This window comes from Salmo trutta, chromosome 18 (genome assembly GCF_901001165.1).
Source record: "Salmo trutta chromosome 18, fSalTru1.1, whole genome shotgun sequence".
NCBI lineage: Eukaryota > Metazoa > Chordata > Actinopteri > Salmoniformes > Salmonidae > Salmo > Salmo trutta.
In genome coordinates, this window is record NC_042974.1 from 40,161,707 (window position 1) to 40,181,943 (window position 20,237).

Here is a 20,237-nt window from a genome sequence, read left to right on the forward strand (position 1 = left end):
AAAGTCAAATTTCGAAGTTGTTCCAAACTTCAGATTTCTAAGTGTTTAAGGTTAAGTTTAGGCATTAACTCCGAAGTCTTAAGGTTAGGCATTAACTCCAAATGGTTAATGTAAGGGTTAAGGTTTGGGATAGGCTTAAAATAAAAATAGATATTATTTTTTTGCGCTGGATTCGAACATACAATTTTTTGCCCATCCACCATCCCAGTCCACAATGCCCTCACAAAACCGAAACCTAAAAGGCTCCTTAACAGCTTCTACACCCAAGCCATAAGACTGCTAAACAAACTATTTGCATTGACCCCCTTTTTACGCTGCTGCTACTCGCTGTTTATTATCTATGCATAGTAACTTTATCCCTACCTACATGTACATACAGTACCTCAATACCTCATACCTCGACTAACCTGTACCCCCACACATTGACTCGGTACCGGTACCCCCTGACCTGGCTGATTATTTCATAGTTTTTGACATTTTACTGGAAACCATGACTGATTGTTGGGGTGACAGGTAGCCTAGTGGTTAGAGCATTGGACTAGTAACCGGAAGGTTGCAAGATCAAATCCCTGAGCTGACAAGGTAAAATAAAATCTGTTCTTCTGCCCCTGAACAAGGCAGTTAACCCAGTGTTCCTAAGCTGTCATTAAAAATAAGAATTTGTTCTTAACTGACTTGCCTAGTTAAATCAAGGAAATATAAAATTATTGAGAGTGCTTTAATTTCTAAGGCTAATAACAACCAACCATTTTCTGCTATGTTCCCAACAATCAAATCAGCCCTCTCTCACTTATTGTGTCATATAAATCGTTCACACTCAATATTTCTAATCACTGCCCAGTATAATCCACAACACCGTCAAAAGAGCTGCATTTCTGTTTGAGGCAAGGGTTAAATCCCGAAGTATCCCGTTAATGCTGCGAAGAGTACTGCATACACACACAGTCATGCACACATCAAAGGGAATCTAAGAGAGCAGTGTATTTATTTAACCTTTATTTGGTCATACTGAGACCAAGGTCTCTTTTACAGATGAGCCCAGAATTACATAACTTACAGAAAATACACACATCAATATTAATACAAAATGCAAGCAGAAAGAACAACATGGTCATAAAAAACTAACACATTCATCAGTAAGGTCCTCAATCAGCCTTCTGAATTACACTACATTATTTTCAAGACCATTCAAGTGGTGGTTGTTCTTTGTTGCTGCCTGTTGCCATGGCAACGCAATCTGAAAGGACTGTTGGAGGCTAAGGTTGCGTTGCAGGCTGCTTGGCCTTGAACAAATTGATACAAGCGGAAAGAAAAGGCTGGAAAATACTAATTCTTCACACCAGATGTGTGTTAGGTTCCTCTGCGAAGCACCCGGATTGTCTTTGCGAGTTCGATGAGGCATATGGGATGAGGCAAATTTATCAAAGAAAGTTACTATTTGGCTTGCGGGGATGTCCCTTGGCCCTAAATGTATAAAATAACCACCACTTGAATGGTCTTGAAAATAATGTAGTTTAATTCAGAAGGCTGATTGAGGACCTTATTACTGATGAATGTGTTAGTTGTTTATGACCATGTTGCTCTTTCTGCTTGCATTTTGTATTAATATTGATGTGTGTATTTTCTGTAATTTATGTAATTCAGGGCTCATCTGTAAAAGAGACCTTGGTCTCAGCATGACCAAATAAAGGTTAAACAAATACACTGCTCTCTTAGATTCCCTTTGATGTGTGCATGACTGTGTGTGTATGCAGTACTCTTCACAGCATTAACGGGATACTTCGGGATTTTGGCAATGAAGCCCTTTATCTATTTCCCCATATTCAGATGAACTCATGGATACCATTTTTGTGTCGCTGTGTCCAGTTTGAAGGAAATTAGAGGTAGTTCCAGGAGACAATTCTAACTAGTGTTAGCTCAATGACTGGACGTCTATGGGTATCTACTGCAGATACCCATAGACATCCAGTCATTGCGCTAACGCTGGTTAGCAAATGTGCTAGCTCTAGATAGAAACTTCCTTCAAACTCTACGCATAGACATAAAAATGGTAACCCCGAGTTCATCTGACTCTGGGGAAGTAGATAAAGGGCCCCATTGCCAAAATACCAAAGTTTCCCTTTAATCCTGTGTGAAACACATGTAACAGAGTTAAAAATGTAGTCTTGGTTATATGCAAGTTTCACCAAAATGAAGTTGTCTACCAGTGTTGATGGAGCCTCCTAGAGGGTAAAGGTGTTACTGCAGATCTGGTACAACGTGTGTTGCTGATGTTCTCCAGCAGACAAAGCTTTTCCTATACTAGAGGTACATGTACATATCCTGAAACATGCTGTCTGCAATATTTCATACGTTTTACAAGAATTAATGTTTTCTAAGTTGAAAACGCTAATGCATTATAATTATTATCCATGTTGGGATGTGATGGTTGATGTCCAGTTCAGCTTGCTAGCAATAACTTTATGGACTTTTTGCTCTGCGCCACATTTTTGTAAGCTAGATAGCAAGCTAGCTAGTGAGTGTTTGAAATCGTCACATTTCTGATGCAAGCTGCATATGTATGATGATTGTGCATTAAGTGATATATGAAAAGTAAATGTTTTCTTTTATTTTACAAATTCAGATCCTGTCACGTTTGCAGTGACCCTTGGGCATGTGTGAAGACATTCACACATTGTGTCTGTCTTCCAGGTATGTTTTTAATATGTGTTGTGCATGCTTGTTGGTTCTCCTGCAGAGCTCACGGTTACTCTCTCACTCTCAATGCAAAGCAATGCAGTCGTTCTGATTTGGAATTCTGGTTGAATGTAATTGAATTGTTTATAAAATGTAGAAAATGCCTTTGACTTTAATTGGATAGAATTTAATTGGATTTATATTGTACTAAAAATATATGATCATTTGTTTAAATGTGTATTGTGGATGATGTATTAATGACCTGTTGAGGCCAGGGGGCAGGATCTTATCCCGGTATTGGGATTCATTGTCATGTGACCATGGCGGGGAATTCAAAACTGCAAGAGTAATCATTTCAAATAATCAAATAATCAACTATTTTCCTCCATTTGAAAGATATATCTCCTAAATCTAACCACGCTGTCCGATTTTCAGAGGCTTTACGGAGAATGCATAAAGTTAGGTTATGTGAGGAGAGTACATTGACAATAGCTGCGTGTAATGTTTAGCCAATTCAAAGAAGGGCATCAACAGACAGAAAACTAGCTAGAATTATGCACTTACCTTTGACAATCTGCATCAGATGACACTCATAGGACATTATGTTATACAATACATGCATTTTTAGTTCCATCAAGTTCATATTTATATCCAAAAACAGCATTTACAGTCGCGGTGAAATTCAGAATTTTTTTTCGGCTCGAATGCTCCCAGTGAATCTAGCATTACAAATCACGGAATTACTATTCGAAAACATTGGTAAATTATAATATTGTCATTCAAAGAATAATATATTATCATCTCGTAATTGCTACCGAATGGCCAGATCTCAAAATAACTTTACTGGGAAATCACATTTTGCAATAAACTTGGTACTATGCTAACAACAATAAGCTATAAGCTAAGCTAAGCTATACCGTTAGCATTAGCATCATCTAATATCGATAATAACATTCTAAATATCCCCTTACCTTTGATTATCTCCATCAGAAGGCGCTGCCAGAGATCCCAGGTCCAGAACAAATGTGGTTTCTTTTGACAAAGTTCATAATTTATGTCCAAATAGTTAGCGTTCAGTAGGCTCCCACAAAATGAGGTGGGCAGTGTAAAGTCACGCCGAAAAGCTAAAGAAAACCTAGTAAATAATCTATTTACGTTTCTTCAAACATGTCAAACGTTGTTTAGCATTAATCTTTTGGTCCATTTTTAACGTGAAACATCAGTAAACATCAGTAATATTTTCACACAACCTATCAAGTGTCTAGAATAAACGATTATGACAAAGACACTTTTCTCAGATTTATGCGCAGGCGCAAAAAATGAAGTGATGACGTGTCAACTTGTAAGCATTCTAATTCGGTCTGTATTCATCACAGATGCTTCAAACAACTTTCTAAAGATCGTTGACATCTAGTGGAAGCCTTAGGAGTTGCGAACTGAATCCTTTCTCACTGTGGTATCTATAAAACAATGACACTAAATAGTACAGTCACAAAATTATAATTTTTTTTAATCTATTTTTCACAGGTTTTTGCCTGCAATATGAGTTTTGTTATACTTACAGACACCATTCAAACTGTTTTAGAAAATTCAGAGTGTTTTCTATCCAAATCTGGTAATAATATGCATATCCTAGCTTCTGAGTTGGTGTAGGAGGCAGTTAAAAATGGGCACATATTTTTTTCAAAATTCTCAATACTGCCCCCGTGGCCCGTAGAGGTTAATATGTAAAGAACATTTTATTATGAGAATTGTGCTTTTAATTGTATAATAAAAATATACAAATCTAAAGCTATTCCTACGCTGGAGATCCTGTCATGTTTGCAGTGACCCTTGTGCATGTATGAAGACATTCATACATTGTGTCTGTCTTCCAGGAATAAATAAGACCCGAAAGCAAGTCCTGTGTCTGTCATCCATCTGACCAGCCAAACAGAGTTACACATACTTTCACAGAATTCCATGGCTGACACATTTACCACTACTCAGCATTAAAACATCAGGCCTTCAGTGACCTTGTCCTTCCAGTGTGAGGCTACATAACAGAAGTCTTTGAACAGCCAGCCAACTGAAGTCCTCAGATTATGATTTGGAAGGAGTTTGTTCTAGGACGCAATTAGAGAAGCTCAGTGTTTGAACAGGCTAAGTAGTCAAATAAGTAGGATGACAAACTACTTCACCAATTACCACCGTTCAAACGAAGACACTTGGTCTCATGTTTTCTTGGCTCATTGGTTAGGATTATTAACTTATTCATTCCTCTACTCCATTGTAACATGGTGTGGGTAACTTGTAAAGAACCTGTTGCATTAATCACTCAGAAATGGTCCCGTGTGGCTCAGTTGGTAGAGCATGGTGTTTGCAACGCCAGGGTTGTGGGTTCAATTCCCACAGAGGGCCAGTATGGGGAAGAAAAAAAAAATGTATGAAATGTACGCATTCACTACTGTAAATTGCTCTGGATAAGAGTGTCTGCTAAATGATTAAAGTAGAAATGTCTTCACTGAACTGCACAATAGGTCTAAGATGTCAACCTTTTAATCACAAGTGTTGCAAAAGATTACAGTAACTTTTACTAAGACCACCCTGTGGGGACAAACTTCTGTAAAACTGACACTTTAAATCCGACTAGTAGAGTCACCATCAAACTAACTATCTGACAGAATACTGTTACTATCTGTCAATAACAGTAGACTCTTTCAATCTTTCCTCTGTTAAAGATGCACTCTGGGATCTTAAGCAAAACAAATTCATAACATATTGCACGAATTGGATTCGTAACATATCACATGAAGTGCAAAATACGTATGATATCATACAAATTGCAAAATCATATCACACGAAATGGATGACGTAGTACACAATTGGCTGAAATAGTACACAACAAACAGGGACCATTTTTGGCTCGTGAGGACCATTTTCAAAACTAGTGGCTGAAGTTATACAAAAGTTTGAGAGTGCATCTTTAAGCCTCTTTCACATACATACACAGTCGTCTTACCTGCAATGTTTGTGTGGGCCACTCAGTGTCTCGATGACAAAGCATTCTCCATCATTCAAGCAGTAGGCCAGGTCCTTCACGTGACATTGCTTGAAATGCTCTGAGCGCATTTGAGGAATGGTGGGTGACGCTGCAGAGAAAATATCAAAATTACAGAAAAGGGAGACGGAGAAAGAGAGAAAAAAGAAAGAGATCTGAGTTAAAAAAATAACAAGGAACACATTTCATCAGTTCATATTCAAATCATAACGATAAGACATATATTTCTTTCGCCTATCTACGACTAAGTAGTAAGCAACATGTAAGGCTCAAAAAGGTACTCTAAGAACAGAAAAAATCTAAATCAAATAAAACTCCCAACAGATTCCCCAGAAATGCACAGTAAGACCACACCCTGCACTGCTGCAGCAGGAGTAGCCATGTGTGTTTTCCTATTAGTCTCCTTTGCAGGTTTCATTACTGTAAAAGTGACAGTGGACGTGCTGTAATACACTGTATGTAAAGTTAATACAAAGCCCAGTGTTTGCTTAGCTCCTGGTACATCACTGAGAGAAGATGAATGAGGGATGCTGATAATCTGTCCTGCTATGATTAATACTGGAAGGTCTGCAGTGTTCAGGAACTTGACTCCTCAAAATGATTAATATCACCAAGCCTGGTGTACACAGAGCCTACGGTGTGGTGAGAATATCAACATTGCCTAACTGATGACAGTCCTATTAAAACGCTAGACCATGCCTCAATGGTCCTTCATACATGGGGAGTTAGCCAGACTAAACCGGGGTTGAGCCATGCCTTTGTGTTTTTCATTTCACGTATGCTGACAGTACACATTCAGTACAGAGAACCGTTATCTTCCATCTTCATCTGTACTGTTACTTAGGGTTGCACTAGAAGCTAGATAGCTTGCTTTGGCTAACGTTAGCTAGCTAGCTATTGGCTGTGTACAAGGGGATTGTTTGAAAGAGAAACTCACATCGATTACTATGAGAGATGGTACTCCCTTATTTCTGCTTATCTTCACCTGTTATAAAAATCACAAAAATGCCTTGCTAGCTGACTTACTTTCCGCTGTCGAAGCACTGTTTCCTGAAGCATTCTGCCCTGTTCTGAAAGAGCTCCCTGGGTTTACTGTCATGCTGTGGATGTTTGGTCAGTTAATTTGTTCGTTTTGGGAGACTCATTACTAAGCACTTCCCTGCACAAAACACATTGTGGGCACTGTCTTGTTTTGCACGCTTTGTTCAAAATAATAAAATGCAGTACTACAGGATATTTCTTATCATAGCTCTTTATTAGCTAGCTACAACTGGCATGTTCACGTATCTCCAACCATGATCAACTGACCATGACCTAACCATCTGGGTGGTCTTAACCAATCATAGCACAGTATGATACGGCGGTAAAATGCATCCAATTATAATTCAGTATGTTTACACATATGAATATTACATCCCCCTTCTTTTAAAACAAAATAAAAATGTTTTACATATTCTAAGCGTTTCTTTTGAATACATGCTCTATAGTTTGAACTCAAGGTAAGTAATCATTTATATTGCATACTACTCCAACTGAATCAACATAGACTCTGAAACAATGATCCAACATACTGTTACTTTCCGAACAAGGGATTCTCAGCAACTCAGCTTTCACTGTAGAAATTACATCTTAACATTTCAAACAAATGCAATACCAAAGCATTTCAAGTGAACTTTCAATAACAAGTTTACAGTCTGGAACTCTTTTAGGGCAGCGATCCGCCTACACCCTTTGACATTTCACAGGTCTAGGACAGCTCTGGGCTTGACCTCTCTTCCTGACCTTGCGATATGATGCTGAGCATGCTTCTGTGTCAGTCAACAGTTCTTGTGGTGTTGCAGGTAAGTATGGTGTATGTTGTGCTGTGTGTGTGTTTAGTCCATCACGTTCTCTTTCAGGGGAACAGTTCATCTCATCAGTGTGTTGTTATTTTGTGTTCAGTAGGTGACGACGATTGCGGTGGTACACCGCTCCTTCTGCGGTGCGGACGTGATATGAACGTTCAGTGTCAGCTGGCTGGATGACGACTGCTGGCTTCCAGAGGCCATGCTCCTGGATTCTAACTGACTCTCCGTCGATCAGTGGTGGCAGTGGTTTAGCTGACCTGTCATAGTATCGCTTTTTTTGTTGTTGTCTGTGCACGTTTTTCATGCATTTCCTTTTAGCTGACGACCTCAGGTTGCAGCTGCTGGTTGGTGCTGGGAAGGATTGAGCGAAGTTGGCGGCTCATCAACAGCTGGGCTGGTGATTTGAAGTTGTCAACTGGAGTGTTGCGGTATTCAAGGAGACTGAGGTAGGGGTCTCGCTTGTCTGCTTTTGCTTTGTCCATGAGTGATTTAGCAATCTGCACAGATTTTTCAGCAAGGACATTACTTTGAGGGTAATGTGGGCTTGTGGTGACATGTGTAAACTCCCATGCTTTTGTGAAGGATTCAAACTCATTTGATTTGTAACAGGGCCCATTGTCAGATATTAAAGTCTCTACAATGCCATGCCTGGCAAAGGCTGCTTTCAGCTTGTGTATCACAGCTGCAGATGTGGTGCTGTGAAGCTTGTCGAGTTCGAAGTATCTGCTGTAGTAGTCCACTGTTATGATGTAGTCCTCGTTGTTCCAGGTGAACAGATCGGTTGCCACGACCTGCCAGGGTCTGTCTCGGATACAGTGAGGTAACATTGGCTCTTTGGTGTTTGAGGGGCGTCGTTCAAGACAGATGGCGCATTTACCAACAATGTCCTCTATTTGTTTGCACATTCCGGGCCAAAACAAAATGTCCCGTGCTCTCTGTTTGCACTTTTCCATACCCATGTGTCCAGCATGGATCTTTGTCAAAATCTCTTCTCTGAGACTGGTAGGAATAATGATTTTCTCTCCTTTGAAAATGATTCCGTTGATCTGTGATAGTTCATCACGATGGTTCCAGTATTCTGAGACGCCCTGAGACATTTTCTCCTCTCCTTAGGCCATCCATCCTGTATGACTTTCCTCAGCTGTGTGAGTTGTGAGTCCTTTTCTGTTTCTGCTTGGATCTCCTTCAGTTTTGTGTCACTAACTGGTAAGTTGCTGTACACAGTGTGCACTTGCATGTCCATGCCTTCACTGAGGCTGCTGTCCTTGTAGGTAAGAAACGTCCTGGAGAGTGTGTCTGCGACAGGGATGTCTTTGCCTGGACGGTGAGTGATTGTGAAGTCGTATTTTTGTAGTTGAAGGATCATTCTCTGTAGCCTTGGCGGGGCTGCGGCTAGTGGTCTCCCCATGATTGACTCAAGGGGCGTGTGGTCGGATCCACAATGACTTGTCGTCCATATATGTACTGATGGAAACGTTTACATCTGGACAGAATGGCATAGAGCTATTTTTGATTTGAACATAGTTGATTTCACAGTCTGTGAGAGATTTGGAGGCGTAGCTGATGGGCTTTCCTTCTTGCAGTAGCACTGCACCTAGTCCATACTTCGACGCGTCCACTTGGAGTCTGAGCTCTTTGTTGGGGTCGTAGTAGGCAAGGATTGGTCCTGGTTCTCTCGTGATCAAGTCTTTCACATTCTGGAAAGCAATGTCGTGTTGCTTGTCCCAGAGAAACTCACTGGACTGCTTTAGCAGTTGACGCAGGGGTGCATTAACATTGGAGAGGCTGGGTGTGAACTTGGCTAAGTAGTTGACCATGCCAAGCACTGTTTCCAGCTCTGCACGGTTCTTTGGTGGCTCCATTTCTTTTATGGCTGAGATCTTCTGTGGATCTGGCTTGATTCCATTCACAGTGAAAAGATATCCGAAGTAGCTGACCTCTTTAGCGCCGACTGTGCTCTTCTCGGAGTTGAGCCGGACTCCTCTCTCGCGGGACCTTTGCAGCATCGCGGAGGTTTCGGTCGTGGTCCTCTTTGGTTCAACCATAGACAAGGATGTTGCCCACAATTGCCACAACTCCGTCGAGGCCTTCGTACACTTCGTCGATCTTTCGCTGAAACTCGTCTTGGGCTGAGATAATCCCAAAAGGCAGGCGACGGAACCTGTAGCGTCCAAACGGTGTGTTGAATGTTGTGAGCTTAGATGACTCTTCTGTGAGCTTGATAGCCCAGTAGCCTGATCTAGCGTCCATGACACTGAAGTAGTGTGCTCCCGCTAGCTTGTGTGTGATGCCATCTAGCGTCGGTAAAGGGTAATGGGGGCGTTTGATAGCCTTGTTCAAGTCTCTTGGGTCGAGACATATTCGGAGCTTGCCTGTGCATGGTTTCTCCACCACCACTCACGCGTTTACCCAGTCAGTCGGTTCTGTAACCTTGGTGACTATGTCAGATTGCTCCATGCTCTCCAACTCTTTCTTCAGACGGGCACGGAGAGCAAGGGGAATCTTTCTCGGTGGGTAGACCACAGGGTTTGCGTTTGGTTCAATGTGAATGGTACATTCTCCTGGGAATAATCCTATTCCTGTAAAAACATCAGCAAACTCCTCCAGTACATTTTCTGTCTCTACTGGTGCTGTCACTGATAAAACTAGCTTGATGAGGTCCATGTCTAAACATGCTTTAAGACCTAGCACTGCAGGTGCTCTAGTGTCAACAACATAAAAGTCCAACACCATGTCACTTTCATTGTATTTGCATGTGCCTTTTACTGGGAGCTGTTCACCACCATAACCAGTCAGTCTGCGCATGGTGGGCTGTAGCTCACACTCAGATGTCAAGCTGCGGTACTTATTCAGAGGAATAATGTTTACTTGTGCACCAGTGTCTAGTTTGAACTTTAGCTCTGTGCCTTGTGTTCCTATCTCAATGTCATCAATGGCTTGCTGTCTCTGATATTTGACTTTTCTGTGTCACTGAATCAATAAACAGTTCATCAGCGTTTGACTCTTTGATTGACATTTCATCTTCACTCACTGTGTGTACTGTTTTTCCACGGTAAGCTCTGCACACTTTTGCAAAGTGATTCCATTTACCACATTTAGTACACTGTTTGCCTTTCGCTGGGCAATTTCCTTGTTCACCATGCACTTTGTAACCACAATATCCACGTGTTTTGGGGCGTTTTGAGTCTGTGTCACTCTGTTTTGGAGTTATGTCTCTCTCCGTTCTAAAACGCCCTCTCTGGGCACCGGAGGTGTGCTTTGATGTCAGCCTGCCTGTGTGTGCACGTGATGCGCTCGTGCTGCCGCGCGAAATGGTTTTCATCTGAGCCTGTGCTAGCTCGTGAGATCTGGCTATGTCGATAGCTTTGTCCAGTGTTAGCTCAGACCCAACATTCAAAAGTTTCTCTCTCACTCGCAGTCAGTGTATTCCAAATACAATACGGTCCCTGACCATCTTATCCTTGTTTGCATAATCACAGTCATTCACAAGCAGACGCAGCTCAGTCACAAACTGTTCAAAAGACTCGCTTGCTCCCTGTACTTTCTCATGGAATTTGTACCTAACGAAAATCGTATTGGTCTTTGGCACAACATATGCTTCAAAACGATCGTAGTATGTTTTCAGTACCTTTCATTCAGCCTCGGTAAGTGTCCATGTGTTGTAAATATCTCTCCCTTTTCACCGATCCAGAGGAGCAGGTAGCTGCACTTTTCCTCTTTCCTTCAGAGGACACGTGAACATTAGCTCCACATGCTGTTTGTACTTACGCCATGCATCGGGTAAGTTTGTAGACTCCCAGTCCATTCGAGGTGAAGGAACTCCAGAATAATCCACCTTAAGACCTTTTACTCTGACACCATGTCTTGTTTTGCACGCTTTGTACAAAATAATAAATGCAGTACTACAGGATATTTCTTAACATAGCTCTTTATTACTACTACTACTTCTACTATATATATATATATATATATATATATATATATATATATATATATATATATATATATATTATTATTATTATATTATTATATTATATATATATATTCTACTACTATATTACTATATTACTACTATATTTCTTAACATAGCTCTTTATTACTACTACTACTTCTACTACTTCTACTACTACCTCTTCCCCTACTGTATTTATTTATTTTATTTATTTTGCTCCTTTGCACCATATTATTTATATTTGAACTTTGAACTTTCTTCAAACTACAAATCTACCATTCCAGTGTTTTTCTTGCTATACTTTATTTACTTTGCCACCATGGCATTTTTTTTGCCTTTACCTCCCTTATCTCACATCATTTGCTCACATTGTATATAGTCTTATTTTTTTCTACTGTATTATTGACTGTATGTTGTTTACTCCATGTGTAACTCTGTGTTGTTGTATGTTGTCGAACTGCTTTGCTTTATCTTGGCCAGGTCGCAATTGTAAATGAGAACTTGTTCTCAACTTGCCTACCTGGTTAAATAAAGGTGAAATAAATAAATAAATAAAATAAAATTAGCTAGCTACCACTTGCATGTTCACTTATCTCCAGCCATGATCAACTGACCATGACCTAACCATCTGGGTGGTCTTAACCAATCATAGCACAGTATGATACGGCGGTAAAATGCATCCAATTGTAATTCAGTATGTTTACACATATGAATATTACAGGCACTCCTCATTATTTCTCAAAGTTTGTATTAAACCAAGAGAGAGAAACTCATCGCTGTATTTGGTTTCATGACAATTGAGCTCAGTCAGAACTTGTTGCTTTCTTCAGTCCATTTGATGACAGCAGTGAGTGATGGCGAGTGGGAGTTACAAGCCAGTGGCTGACAGCACATCATCTGCTGCTGAACAACAGCATTGCAGCGTGTGGGTCGCGTAGTAAAAAGATCCGTTAAACCATGAAGCACACGGGCATCTTCCACCCCCTCGCGCAACTGCCAAACTGAGCAGAGCCACTGCTGCTAAGCAGAAAGTGCACTGAACAGAGTGCACAGTTGCAGTAATTAATGCAATAAATGTACTCTGACACATCGCGACCCACCATTAACAGGTCTGTGACCCACTGCGACCCATACTTTAAGAAAGGCTGGTCTAGACCTGTTGTTTAGAAAGCATGTGATGGATCACATTTGATTATGTGGACCTCTGGTTGAGAGTCTCTCTGCATGCAGAGTGTATGCCATCCAGAGGAACTGGGGCTAATTTCACTGGGTGTGTTGTTACAGAGAGGGGAACATCTCCAGTAAGAGTGCCTCTCTATAGCTGGCACAAAAAGGGAAGTGCTCTTCACCCCCTATTAAATCTCTTTTTACGCCAGGGAATCCAAGTATAACACAACCAGAGCCAATGGAAAGGACTCTCAGGCAAGTTCCAGGGGACAGACGGTCACCATGATGTTGGAGCACCACCAAAGCATTGCTTTTAAAAGGACATGGATATGTATGCTGGCTGTCGTTATAAGCTTTATTCAGTGTTAATGACAGCCCTTTCTGAATCTACCCTGTTCTACTCCTTCTCCTATAGAACAACCGCAGTATTTGTGACCCCTCGGAAACTCATGCAAAATACAGGAACAGATTCTTTGACCACAGACCCTTATGTCTAATTACCACCATTGTTTGAGTCACTACTGCCTCCCCTACCAGACCTAATCCACACACGCACACACACACACACACACACACACACACACACACACACACACACACACACACACACACACACACACACACACACACAAACTCAACTCCTCCACTCCTTTCCTTTATCAACCAGACCTGAAGTGATGAGCTATAGCCTTTGGAGTTTTGTTTCAAATACTTTGAGTGTTTAAGGCTGCCTGAAGTGCAATATGGGTGGGTTTTGCACTTTTTGGACAAATTCATTGGTTATATTGCGCCACACAAGCTCAATCAAGTGCAGTGAAAGTAATTGAAAGAAAACAAATACTATTTGAACCTAGGTCTACTATCAACTGACAATGAATTGCCGGACTAAAGATATAAATTAGCTCCAGAGATACGTAACTCCAGTGCATTTACATGGATTTATAAGCTGAAGTGTTGGTTAAGAAACAAGTACAGAAACAGACTCGATGTTGAGCATGACCTCAGGGTTACACTGTCAGAAACTGAGGCCAGAATAGACCTGCTTGTTGAAAGCTTGAACCAGTCACACACCTATCATTAGGACTCTGTGTGTGTGTGTGTGTGTGTGTGTGTGTGTGTGTGTGTGTGTGTGTGTGTGTGTGTGTGTGTGTGTGTGTGTGTGTGTGTGTGTGTGTGTGTGTGTGTGTGTGTGTGTGTGTGTTTGTGTGTTAGGGTCTACATCTGTGTGAGGTGATCAATCAGTTTATTCCAGTTCAGAATAAAAAATATTTATTGCATTTTAATAGCAACAGTTCCAACCTAGACTTGTTTTCAACAATAATTTCTACAGTATGATGCACTGTAGGCCTGATAATTTTTCATCTTTACTGTTGCTATTTTATTTTTATTTTATTTACTTAACTAGGCAAGTCAGTGAAGAACAAATTCTTATTTACAGTGACGGACAACCAAAAGGCAAAAGGCCTGCGGGGAAAAGGGGCTGGGATTAAAAATAAAAATAAATTAATACCAATATAGGAGAAAACACACATCACGACAAGAGAGACAACTCAACAGTACATAAACACTCAACATCATATGTTTGGGGAGTCTTTGTTTGGTGTTTGCCTTTTGGCGAACACCAAACATGTTTGCTTGTTTTTTTCTGGCCTCTGTCGTAAAGCCCAGCTCTGTGGAGTGTACGGCTTAAAGTGGTCCTATGGACAGATACTCCAATCTCCGCTGTGGAGCTTTGCAGCTCCTTCAGGGTTATCTTTGGTCTCTTTGTTGCCTCTCTGTTAATGCCCTCCTTGCCTGGTCCGTGAGTTTTGGTGGGCGGCCCTCTCTTGGCAGGTTTGTTGTGGTGCCCTATTCTTTCCATTTTTATATAATGGATTTAATGGCGCTCCGTGGGATGTTCAAAGTTTTGGATATTATTTTATAACCCAACCCTGATCTGTACTTCTCTACAACTTTGTCCCTGACCTATTTGGAGAGCTCCTTGGTCTTCATAGTACCGCTTGCTTGGTGTTGCCCCTTGCTTAGTGGTGCTACGGACTCTGGGGCCTTTCAGAACAGGTGTATATATACTGAGATCATGTAACACTTAGATTGCACACACCTCTTTTCCGTATTTTATTTTTTAGAATATTTTGAAAAAAGTTATTTTTTCCCCTGACACACCGAGGAACTTGAAGCTCTGGAGCCGCTTCACTACAGCCCCACCGTTGTGAAGGGGGGCGTGCTCTGTGTTGAATGCTGAGTCGTAGTCATTGAACAACATTCTTAAGTTTGGGTTCCTCTTGTCCAGGTGGAAAAGGGCAGTGTGAAGTGCAATAGAGATTGCGTCATCTATGGATCTGTTGAGGCAGTATGCGAATTGGAGTGGGTCCAGGGTGTCTGGGATGATGGTGTTGATTTGAGCCATAACCAGCCTTTCAAAGTATTTCATGAATACATACGTGAGTGCTATGGAGCGGTAGTCATTTAGACAGGCTACATTGGCGTTCTTGGGCACAGGGACTATGGTGGTCTGCTTGAAACATATACAGTACCAGTCAAAAGTTTGGACACACCTACTCATTCAAGGGGTTTTCTTCATTTATACTATTTGACCAAGACTGAGAGTGATGGAATGCTGCATCAGATGACCTGGCCTCCACAATCACCCGACCTCAACCCAATTGAGATGGTTTGGGATGAGTTGGACCACAGAGTGAATGAAAAGCAGCCAACAAGTGCTCAGCATATGTGGGAACTCCTTCAAGACTGTTGGAAAAGTATTCCAAGTGAAGCTGGTTGAGAGAATGCCAAGAGTTTGCAATGCTGTCATCAAGGCAAAGTGTGGCTACTTTGAAGAATCTCAAGAAAAAATATTTTGATTTGTTTAACACTTTTTTGGTTACTACATGATTCGATATTTGTTATATCATAGTTTTGATCTATTCACTATTATTCTACAATGTAGAACATAGTAAAAATAAAGAAAACCCTGGAATGAGTAGGTGTGTCCAAACTTTTGACTGGTAATACAGATATTACAGACTGGGTCAGGAAGTGGTTGAAAATGTCAGTGAAGACACACCAGCTGGTCAGCGCATGCTCTCACTACACGTCCTGGTAATCCGTCTGGCTCTGCGGAGAGCGTGATCACACAGTTGTCAGAAACAGATGGTGCTCTCATGCATGGTTCAGTGTTGCTTGCATCAAAGCACGCATAGAAGACATTTAGCTAGTCTTGTAGGCTCACTTCAATAGGCAGATCGTAAGTGTCACTGTGGGGACACCTTCGTCAATGCACTTATTAATGAAGCTGGTAACTGATGTGATAAACTCCTCAATGCCATTAGAATAATCCCAGGACAGTCTGTGCGAAACAGTCCTGTAGCTTAGCATCCGCTTCATCAGACCACTTCGGTATTTAGCGCTTCACTGGTACTGTTTGAATTTTAAGCAGGAATCAGGAGGATAATGTTACGATTAGATTTTCCAAGGGTGAGCTTTGTATGCCTTTCTGTGTGTGGAGTAACACGTGACATGCTGGTAGAAATGAGGTAAGATTTCAGTTTTCCTGCATTAAAGTCACCGGCCATTAGGAGCGTCGCTTCTGGATGCGCATTTTCTTGTTTGCTTATGGCCCTGTACAGCTCATTGAGTGTGGTCTTAGTGCCAGCATCAGTTTGTGGTGGTAAATCGACAGCTACAAAAAATATAAATGAAATCTTTCTTGGTAAAAAGTGTGTTAAATAGTATGGTCTACAGTTTATCATTCGGTATTCTAACTCAGGCGAGCAGAACTTCGAGACATCCTTCATATTAGAGATTGAGCACCAGCTGTTGTTAAAGGGATACTTCGGCCTTTTGGCAATGATGCCCTTTATCTACTTTCCCAGAGTCGGTTGAACTCATGGATACCATGTTTATGTCTTTATGTCCAGTATGAAGGAAGTTAGAGGAAGTTTCACGAGCCAATGCTAACTACCATTAGCACAATGTCTAGAAGTCTATGGGTATCTTCATCCAAATCGAGGTTAGTGAATGCTGTTCTGATGTCCAGAAGATATTTTCCGTCATCTGAAACGATTGCGTAAACATTATGTAAAAAAATAGTTAACAACGGTGCAAGAAAAAAGACAATATAGTGGTCAGGAGCCCATAAAACAGCTGCTCTCCATTGCAGCGCCATTCTATTGCTTAACCTCTTATGGCAAGGGGGCAGTATTTTCACGGCTGGATAAAAAACGTACCCGATTTAATCTGATTATTAGTCCTGCCCAGAAACTAGAATATGCATATAATTATTAGCTTTGGAGAGAAAACACTCCACAGTTTCTGAAACTGTTTGAATGGTGTCTGTGAGTATAACAGAACTCCTATGGCAGGCAAAAACCTGAGATGCTTCTGTTCAGGAAGTACCCTGTCAGACCTTTTATTTTCTTTCTTTGACATCTCTTCCAAAAACTAAGGATCTCTGCTGTTACGTGACACTTCCCACGTCTCCAATGGAGTCTCAGAGCCCGGGAAAAACAGGAATGACGTAATTCAAAGCCCTGGCTGAAACAAAGGAGAGCAAAAGCTAAGTGGTCACTCAGTGGACTAAGCCTTACGCTCGCGACCCGCCCCGCCCCCGGCTTTCGGTTTTTCCCTCAGTATACAGACAGGCAGATTCCCGGTCGGAATATTATCACTTTTCTACGAGATAAATTGCATAAAAATTGGTTTTAAACAGCGGTTGACATGCTTCGAAGTACGGTAATGGAATATTTAGAAATTTTTTGTCACATTCTGCGCCATGCTCGTGGCCGAGATTTAGCGTTGGGATAGTGTCTAGAACGCACGAACAAAACGTCTTGATGGAACATAACGATGGATTATTTGGGACCAAACCTACATTTGTTATTGAAGTAGAAGTCCTGGGACTGCATTCTGACGAAGAACAAGCAAGGTAAGAACATTTTTCTTATAGGAAATGTGATTTTGGTGAAGGCTAAACTGGTTGGGTGTCTAAATAGCTAGCCCGTGATGGCTGGGCTATGTACTTAGATTATTGCAAAATGTGCTTCATCCGAAAAGCTATTTTAAAATCGGACATATCGAGTGCATAGAGGAGTTCTGTATCTATAATTCTTTAAATAATTGTTATGCTTTTTGTGAACGTTTATCGTGAGTAATTTAGTAAAATCACCGGAAGTGTTCGGTGGGAATGCTAGTTCTGAACGTCACATGCTAATGTAAAAAGCTGGTTTTTGATATAAATATGAACTTGATTGAACAGACATGCATGTATTGTATAACATAATGTCCTAGGTGTGTCATCTGATGAAGATCATAAAAGGTTAGTGCTGCATTTAGCTGTGGTTTGGGTTTATGTGACATGATATGCTAGCTTGAAAAATGGGTGTCTGATTATTTCTGGCTGGGTATTCTGCTGACATAATCTAATGTTTTACTTTCGCTGTACAGCCTTTTTGAAATTGGACAGTGTGGTTAGATAAAGGAGAGTCTTGTCTTTAAATAGCTGTAAAATAGTCATATGTTTGAAAAATGGAAGTTTTCGGATTTTAGAGGAGTTTGTATTTCGCGCCCCGCCCATCATTGGATATTGGAGCAGACGTTCCGCTAGCGGAACGTGTAGATGTAAGAGGTTTTAAGTAGCCAACATCCATGAAGCACACTTGAGAGCCTCTACTGTTTTAATCAAAATAGACCTTTTAATTTAATACTTGGCTTGTTGGGTATTCAGCATCTCAAACTGCCAAGCATGACGGCAGTTCTGGAGTTTTTTTCCATCTTTCTAATGAATTATGGAGATGTCACGACTCGTTGAAAGAAAGTTGGGCATTCAAGGACAGATGATTTCATAAGGAGACAGCTGCCTGTCAATCCCAGAGGAACCCAGGCATCATCTGGGAAATCTGAGGAGAGTCCCTCCCATCAGATCAATAGACCACTACTAGGTCATGGATAACACAGATTTCCACTCTTGCTTCCTATTTGTTTTCTCCTTTAGCGAAAGGCACAGCTCCTGCTCTAAAGTTACTCTACAGTATGTCACTGTGCTAATGATTGAGGCAGAGGGATGTCATGATGGCAGGGTGGGAAGGACAATTTAGGACATTGTGCTTTCTCAGGTGAGAAATTGACCTTATGCTCTCTGTCGCATCCTTCAGTCTCGATTTCTGTTTTTCTGGGAGTGTGTAAGTGTTGTGTGAGGATGTGTTGGAGGAGGTTAAGGGATGAGATCCTGTGGGCGCCATGGTAATAGTGTCCTTCAAAAGTAACGTTCCCCCAGAGTGCATTGCTTGGCAGGCTGACTGATAGAGAAGGTCGCTGAGTATTGATCGACCAAGGAACAGAGAGCAGAACAACAACACAGAAGGAACTAGGACAACAAACCAAACAGGATACAAGGTCTCCTGCAGTGAAATACTTTTTATAGCAGGAATAACCTGTACTATACTCTCAGAACGTTATCCTCTTCTCTGACACACCAGAGTCAGTGATGTATATGGAAGGTATTCTGTCTGATGATGCACATTGCCTCCATCTAAAGAGATTACAGTACATCCGTAGGTGATACCAGCACACAGAAACTCATGCAGCTTTCATTTAAAAAAGGGGATGTTAGATGGGTGTCCCCTGAGGGCACAGGAACAACCTATATTACATCTGTTTTAGGCTGTTTACTGTTTAGTTTTGTAACAGTAGAAAACCTTAATGGTTATGGCTTTGGTCTAAACCCCTTTCATGACCCATGAGTCTCATTGTATCAAATACTTTCACACCTCAAAGGACAACATTAGCTGAATAGTAGTCTCAAGACAATGACTCAAGTAAAAACTAATATTTCACTTTTTTTTTTACAAAAATGTTACATGATACACAATGTGGGTTTAGGGTTCTCACATGGCCATATCTCCATGTTACAGCGCATTTGCGGAAGACCGACGGAAGACAAAGGCACCACCTGTGCTAATTAGCTATCTAGCATGCTCTGAACACCAGAAATGTGTTGTCACTGAAAAATATTGTTTTTATGTGATATGAAGGTAATGGTCTTTATGTTTGTAGAACCGTATTGGAATTTAGAATTGATTCACGTTTAGATGGAGTATTTGGCTGTTTTGGCTGCCAGAGCCAGTCTACCTCTGAAGATATCATAAGGTCCTTGGACCTTACAGTTTTTCCCCAATTGTTTACGCACTAAAATTGGAACTTGAAACTCAATCACGAAACCTGAAACTCTTGTACTAAATCCCTAAACCAAGTCTGCAAAATTGCAAGCGCAATTCCTGCTTTACACTCAGTTTTCAATTCTATGTCACACTTTTTTGCAAAACACTACACACAGTTCTCTACATTAGGCACAACATTCAACATTAAAATCTCTTTAGTCCTTTTCGAAAGCAACGCCAATCACAATTCCAAGCTCTATAATTGGCAACACCCACAACTCACAGGTGTAAATACTAGTTGCTGAATTGTTCACTTACAAATCAGAGCTTTAGCACTATAAAGGCCACAGATGAGCTCTCCTGTTTTGGAGGAAAATGGAAGTCAATGGTGAAGCAAGAGC

General features: G+C 41.0%; 1 protein-coding gene across 3 annotated transcripts in view; it reads right to left on the reverse strand.

The window, feature by feature from the left end:
- LOC115153298 (pro-neuregulin-3, membrane-bound isoform) overlaps nt 1–20,237 on the reverse strand; it is a 553,781-nt gene that overhangs the window by 218,987 nt on the left and 314,557 nt on the right. For all 3 annotated transcript variants that reach the window (XM_029698589.1, XM_029698590.1, XM_029698588.1), the window contains exon 2: nt 5,678–5,807. In XM_029698589.1, the coding sequence (XP_029554449.1) occupies nt 5,678–5,807 (130 nt within the window). The remainder of the gene's footprint in view (nt 1–5,677; nt 5,808–20,237) is intronic.